This window comes from Salvia splendens, chromosome 16 (genome assembly GCF_004379255.2).
Source record: "Salvia splendens isolate huo1 chromosome 16, SspV2, whole genome shotgun sequence".
NCBI lineage: Eukaryota > Viridiplantae > Streptophyta > Magnoliopsida > Lamiales > Lamiaceae > Salvia > Salvia splendens.
Genome location: NC_056047.1, coordinates 8065513 through 8073505, shown reverse-complemented (window position 1 = coordinate 8073505; position 7993 = coordinate 8065513). Strand labels below are relative to the sequence as shown.

Genomic DNA, 7993 nt, shown 5'->3' with positions numbered 1-7993 from the left:
TTGCCTTTTATAAAAAAGGCTGAATAATTTTAATCTGGTGATCAACTCTTAAAATTCCAGGCCAAATAAAATCATCCAGCTTTCAACAAGCATTTAAGTTTACAAAACTGTAAAATCGTCTTTCATTCAACATGCATTTAATTATACAAAAAATGTACAAATACAACTCTCTAACATTCACTACACAATATACATTCATAAGTCATAACTACACAACACAAAACATCAAAATAAAAACAAATCTCCAAACATAGAAACCAAAAACACATTAAACATACTCCAAAAAGTGCAAAAAGTTTTAAAAAGCAGCTTCAAACAAAAGATTCAGACACTAGTAATGGTTAAAAAAGGCATTTTTTCACCAATCTTAATAAGTTAAAAAAGAAATCTTGATGAGTCTTCTTAAAACTATTTACTGGTTTCAGACAAAGAGCTAACGAATTTCTAAAGGAGGTTAATTCTGCAGCTCCTAAATCCTACCCTTATTCACAATCACTGTTTCTATTTACACATACCAATAAACCATCATATATCTACAATGCAATGTTAATAATAAGATTATAAGGCAAAGGGCAGTACATGCAGATTATAGTCAACTGAGGTCCACCTCCACGCGGACCGGGTTCGCCCTCTCCGTCTGGTTCGCCGCGAGCTCGACCCCGAGCTGCCCCTTGTCACCCGCCCCAAACGCGTAGAGCTTGTCCGAGTCCGTGAGTGCGAATGTGTGCGCGTTCCAGTATATCGAGTTCGTGAGGCTTATCTGCACGACCCTCTCCTTCACCTCTTTCAACGAGGTCACGAGCTCCGGGCTTAGCACGTTTGTGTGCCTGTTTCCCTGCAATCGAGCAAACACACACGTCAGGTCAATGAAGAACAACTCAGTTAGCAAGACGTTTTTAGGGGTAGATAGAGAACCATTATTGATCCTCTTTAAGATAAAAGAAAGAGATAAGATCCTAATCCGTATCTCGTCTCTAACATGAGATGAGACACGGATTGGGACAGGATCTAACCTGCTCATCAGCAGCAGCGGTGTTGTGTCCGAGGCTCGAAGACTCTCCACATCCGAAAGAATAGACGTCTCCATCGTCCGAGACAACGAAGGTCGTGTAGTCCCCTGTTGCAACGTGTACGGCCTTGACATTGCTCAGTGCCTCAACTACTTTGGGAACTGATTCGCAGTCCTCGTTCCCGTGCCCCAAGCATCCGTACCGCCCCCATCCCCACGTGCATACCCTTCCATCCTTCCCGACCACTGCGGCGTGCCAAGCACCGGCAGCAACCACAACAGGCTGAAGATTCAACGCTGCAAACTGTTGGATCAATCTCGGCTGCTTCTCATCCGTTCTAGTACCGTGCCCAAGCTTCCCACCTAGCCCACACCCGACAGAGTATACTGACCTAAAATCACGTAAAAACGAGGTATGTCATGTTTTAGCGCGGCGAAATCCAACAGATCAGTATCTAGCAAGGACAACAACAAGACTAACAAAGCCAAGAACTCAACAAATTTGATTTTTAAATAAGGAAAGTAGGGAACTTACATTCCACTAGGTTGACAAGCCAAAGCAAGAAGGTAGCAATAGCCAGCTGCAATTTGAACCACAGGTATAGTTTCGAGATCTCCCAACAATGGGCGGGGCTCAAGGTCATTAGGTTCCATTTGATGGCCGAGTTTGCTCTCGTCTCCCCAAGAAAAGGTGTAAATCCTGCCTTCTCTAGACAACACGGCGGTGAAGAAGTTCCCAATAGCAGCTTGGACAACAAAGATATCTTTCAAAGATTCGACTAGCTGAGGCATAGTCACTAACTTATTCCCTTGAGCCCCGTATTCGGCTTCACCAAAAGAATCTTTCCCAAAGGCATAGACGCGTCCTGCATCACTAATCAGCATTGTTCGTCCAGCCCCAGCAGCAGCATGAATGATGCGGATTCCTTGCAGAGATCTGCATCAAAACAAGTGTGCATCATCAACTTTACCCTTTGAAACATCAAGGGTTCTCGTAGAGTTAAGAGAGGATATGGATATCAGACCTAATTAGGGAAGGGCGTGTCTCCTCAGCCGTGGTTCCCTGCCCAAGCTGCCCGGAGCTGTTGGAACCAAATGAATACACGGCTCCTTTAGAGGTCACAGCGAGGCTGTGGCCAGGGCCGGCTATTGCCTGCGACTTCTCCCTCCTCGTACATGCTTCCCCGGACAGCAAGTATCTCAAGACAAGCTTCCACGAGCCACCGCAACTCTGCTTCAAGAATTGCTGCTGCTCTCTCGTCATTGGCTTGAATATGGCCCTCTTCTGGCACATATCAAGAGCTGCAAGCTCAGCCAACGAGAGCTCGTGGTCAGGGGCGAAGTGCGCAGGCTGCCTAAAAAACGAACAAGTCGCCTGCAACAAGCATTATGAATTCAATCAGCGGTATCATCAACTCTAATGTCAAGCAAGGATCAAACTTTGGGAAACGGTAAGTAAAACCCACTTGCCTCAAGTTTGGCAAGATCTTGGGGGTCTAAATTGCAGGCAGAGAGGAAATGCAGGACGATGGAGGGGTTAGCAGACAATGGGAACTCCCCGGGGGTTTCATTCCCAAAGCAATGCCGTTGCTGCCTCTGGTGTGCAACATGGGGAGGTGGAGCAAGGGGCGCGATTGCCTGCTCGGTGATGTTGTGGTACTGAACGCTTGACGCTCCACTAGCCGTGGCATCCATGGGCACCGCTCTATCGCTGCAGTGCCCTAACTAGGCAAGAATGGATAGTCTAACTACTGAAATATCACAAATTCACAACAAAATGTAAGCTTTTTTCGATATTTTCTACCATTCTAACTAGGCAAGAACGGATAATCGAACTACTCAAAGATCACAGATTCACAACAAAATGTAAAATGTAGGAGATACAATAATCAATACCTTTCTAGCTACTTGTTCTCTGTTTTTAAAATCAACCCTGCATTACAAAACACAGCTATGAATACACAATCAAGGATCAAATATATGCAAAGAATGAAAAGTCAAATTCTTTACTAGAAAGAGATGCTCAAGAAAACAATACCAAAAGTCACAACTACCAATCACAAAGATCTAAAGTGAGAAACACAAGCACACATCAATGATCAAACCAGAATCAACAAAAAAAACAATATGTGATCCAATGAGAAAAGGTAACAACCTAAATTAAAGCATCAAATCAAATGATATCTAACAAGCAACTATCTTCTCCACGAGAAAAAGAAAGGTGTAAGCGTAGATTGTACGTATACTAAAAATGAAGAATACTGTTGAATGAAGCATTCCCAAAACCACCACAGAATATCCCAACACACCAAAAGCAGCCAAAATTACAAATGAATTCTCACAAAAAGGGGGTTAATCTAAAAATCCCAGAAATTATTTGGCTGATGATCATGATTCTAGAAAAATGATCATCGCAATCCAACAAAACAAATTAAGCTAAAAAAATCCAGTCTTTCAACATCCGATCGCCCCAAAAAGTTAAATTTCTTTTACAAACTGAAGATCAAGTAGGATTTTATCACAAAAACCAACAAGGGGCAGTCTTGATTCTACACATTGTTACACATAAACAGATCAAGAGACAAAAGGGGTAAAAAAAACCCAGAAAAGCAAAAATTTTGACATGCAATAGGCGCACAAGATTGCCCCCAAAACCCACGTATGTAAAACACATCAAAATTTCCGATCACAAATCAACACTCTTGAATTTGGGTTTCACAATGATCAAAAGGGAATTTTCAGGCGATTACTTGTGGTTGAATTTTTAGCCTCGCAGATGATTAAAAATTTGATCTTGATGATGGGATAATTGTGTAGAAATTCTTCGTCTTTTATGAGAAGGGGAAGAGAGAGAAAAGGAGGAGTTTTTGTTCGGAAAGCGATACTATGTGTGTGACTGTGTGTGAGGTTATATAGAAGGCTTTTATTTTCTGTATAAATCGGATGGAATGTATTGAAATTGAAGGGAACAGAAAGATATGAGGTGTCAACCCTGTTTTATTCTGTGGCTTCTGCTCGCACTCACACGTTTTACTGCGTGAAAATTATACTACTTTACATGCAAAATGGTGAATTTCATCATGTGTGGAAGAAGATAAGGAAATTTGGTTGTATCTAACTATAATCCCAAGATTTTGGGAGATTATTATCTATCCTAATCTAACAACTCATGAATTTACCAATGCTATCCTCCTAATAACGTTCTCGCCCTAGATATTATTATAAAAATCTCATAGTATTGTGAGATACAACAATCTAATTATCTAAGTTCTTAAATTCGAAATATACATTAGCTTTTACGACTGATATATTGTTTATATTTTATTATATTTTAGTATCAGAAAATGAAATAAATGATTGTGTAATGGAGAATATCCTTTCGATATCTCAAGGGTGGAATTGTCATTTACTACTCATAACTTAATCTAATTTTAGGTGACCTCAAATTACGATTCCCAATCATAACATAATTATAACATTTCATACTCCCATATTACTCGCACTTTTCATTTGCACTTTTCATTTTAGGCTGTAAATTTGGGATTGATTTTTTTAGTATAATTAAATTAGAATTTGAAGTGTAATGAGACATAACTTAATAAAGTGATTTTTAACTTAACCTAACATATTAATTAAATACATTAATTCTAATTTAAATTAGAAATAATGTAAGTAGTTTGAGACGAGCCGAAATAGAATAGTGCAAGTAACTTGGGACGGAGGGACTATAATATATAATTATAACAAAGTTGAGGATAGTGGAAACCTAAATTTTCTATCTTAGAAATGAGAACCAATTATAGTTGCTCACAAGGTAAATGTAACTACATGTTTATTAGTAGTATAATCTTAAATTTGCTATGAATAAATAAACAGTCATGAACAAAAAGTAATTGTAAGGTTTTGTGGTATCTAAAATTTAGTGCATAGAATGATAGAAGCATATATATAAGCTTGTTTATTAGAAAAGCAAGAACTCAACATATCCACATTTCATAAATTTCAAGTTTTGAAATAGCAAATCATTCGAATATATGTACCCAAATAAGTAACAAAATCCTTATTTTAAAGAATACTAATATTAATTAATAATCAACGATAAAAGTGTCACCATGAGAGGGAGCTCAGTTGATCTAATTGATTTAGATTATCATAATCATTTTATTTGATAGGAACAAAAATATGTATATAAAATGTAGGTTTGTGGCTATCTATTGGCCTAATTTCCCCACTTTTGGACTTATTGCTATCATATTAAAATAAACCAGTGATATTAAATGTGTGTGACAAGGGACCATGGGATTGAGTCAATTTCTTCATCCATTATTGGGAGCTTTGCCCAATTAAATATTGGTAGCATATTATCTCAATTGGCACGTCATGTTTGATCCAAAACTAATGAGCATTATATATTATTCCGATAAGGGAATGTGATATTATTTGGTCTAAATTTGTATAGCAACTATTTTATTTATTGCAATATTAGTGTATATATGCGCACAAAGTTAGTTTCATAAATACATGTAACATCTTAATTTATAAATAGCAATGTGACAAATGTGAGTAGAGATGCTTATAAGTTGGTGGCTAGATTGCTTTTGTGGTGGTGATATTCTAAATTGATCATATATGTGTCACTTGGGTCTTTTTCAATTTTCACAAATTATGTAAACACCTAAAGAGATCTAAATAAATTGGTCTTGTTGAATATATTTGGAAACTCCAAATGTTAATAAAAAATAATTTGCAATCTCAGATAGAAATAGCTGAAAAGAACTCTCTCTGTTCACATAGCTTCGACATAATAGAAAAGGGCCATACCATAGGTGGGTGGAGAAAGGATAAAAAAATGATATACTTTTAATGAATGGCTAAAATGGAAATTGTGATACGCTATTAGTGACGGATGGTATATTCATAATTTAATCTATTCATCACGAATAATAGAAATTTTGGCAATTGACACAAGTTATTTGATACAAATTGTTAAAGTATGAGAAAATTAATTGACTAATACTCTCTCCGTCCCTATAATAAAAGTCATATTTTGTCATTTCAGTTCATCCCACAATAAGAATCACATTTCACTTTTTACCATAAATAGTACGTACGTCTCACTTTCAACTAACTCATTTTACTCACATTTTATTGTAAAAACAATACAAAAAAGTGGTTCTTAACTTCTTATATTCCATTAACTTTTTCAACCCATTATTTTTTACTTTTCTTAAAATCCGTGTATTTTATTTGTCACCTAATAATAGAGATTTTAGCAACTGGAAAAAAGTTATGAAACAAATTGGTAAAGTATGAGAAATTAAAAACAGTATTAGTTGATAATGAGACTCATATGATTAGTAGGGTAATGTATGATAAAAAAAATTTAAAAATAAAATTGACTAATTTTGAGAGATTGATTAAAATAAAGGGAAGTAATATTACTATATATATAGGGGGTGTTCGGTTGGCAAGATTAAATCCCATGATTAAATATGTATCATGTTTGGTTCATAAGATTGAACCATTCAACTTAATTCTAGATGGATAGTCTCATGATAATTAGTCATAGCCTCCCCCTCCAACTAAAATAATCCCACAACTTAATCCTATATGGATAGTCTCATGATATTAGTCATGGCAACCGAACGCCACCATAGAAGACCAAACTAATATGTTGAGTTCAAACATTATAGAGCTTTTTTCCTCTTGAACTTTGACCATTTACTAATTTTTTTTTTCTACTAAATAGCATAATCAGTGAATGCTTTAATAGAATAATTATTAATTGAAAATTTAAAAAGGGAAGGGGAGTTGCATTATCGATGATTCGTTCTAATTTTTAACTAATCATTTTTCACTATATATTCCTAAAATGCGTAATAAAATTCACATTAAATATCAGGGTTTAATAATTCTGACACGATTGAATTCAGGGACTTCAAGGAAATAATGTGCATACGTATTAATGTACACATAGTAGAGTCTTTATTAAATTACATAAAGTATTTCTGGATATTGATTGAAGAGGTATTTACACTCAATCTGCATGTTTTTTGCTGGCCACGATGCCCAATTCAATGTTTTTCAAATTGTGTTTTAATTAAACATGTCTTTATTATTTACCCATTAAAATCAATTTAGTTTGTCAATTAAGCAAATAAACACAAGCAATCATTTATATTAAAGAAAAAACTTGTTTTACCCGACTTAACAAATAGTATTAAGATTCCTGACATTACTTGCAATAGTAAGACTCTATGACCTACAATGCACTAAAAAAATGTATATGACCTAATCACCCACCATACCTTAGTGTAAAGTATATTTGAATAATTAAGACGAATGTCATGAGTCCTACTAAGATGTTACCACGACTTAATTGCATAAGTCATAACAATCTTTAATTTTTTTACTTCTTCCGTCCTATTTCATTATTTAAACTCATTTTTACCTTTTAGATATCTCATTTAAAATAACATATTTCTTTAATTATAAATTCTCTCTACACAATTTATAAAACAATATTATGTTAAATCTTGTACTAAAATCAATGGACAAGATTGAAATGTACATATGTCAACATAGTCCATAACGAATGTCAACATAATGGTACAATAGTCCATATATGTTAAAATAATGATTCATCATATAAAAAAATGAAATAACGAAAAGTATTGGTTGAAGTTTATAATCTCTAAGTGAATTAAAATCCCCAATGTAATGGGCAAAGAAACAGCTTTCATTTTGTTTAGAAGTACTATATGGTTGTAGTGGATATCATGACTTATGGTACTAGTATTCATGATGAGTATAAGAAACATGCATATGTTAATTAAATACCCCTAATTAGTATGCTAGCTTTTACTTATACGACAAGCTATTATTAACATCTTATACACTCCCCCCTCTCTCTAACCTTTTTATGTTTGACTTTTCAAAATTCTTTATTTTTGAGATGTACGTCCGTTAACCAATAAATATTTT

The 7993-nt window shown here is 35.3% G+C and overlaps 1 protein-coding gene across 1 annotated transcript; it reads right to left on the bottom strand.

Moving 5' to 3' along the window:
- Positions 1 to 338: 338 nt before the first annotated feature.
- Positions 339 to 3968, bottom strand: LOC121772441 (ultraviolet-B receptor UVR8-like). The gene is made up of 7 exons (XM_042169555.1): positions 3760 to 3968; positions 2906 to 2942; positions 2480 to 2760; positions 2035 to 2384; positions 1545 to 1946; positions 1014 to 1401; positions 339 to 835 (listed from the first exon to the last, which is right to left on the bottom strand). Exons 3-7 carry the CDS (start codon positions 2702 to 2704, stop codon positions 593 to 595), a joined length of 1608 nt encoding a protein of 535 aa, XP_042025489.1. The 5' UTR covers positions 2705 to 2760; positions 2906 to 2942; positions 3760 to 3968; the 3' UTR covers positions 339 to 592.
- Positions 3969 to 7993: the final 4025 nt, after the last annotated feature.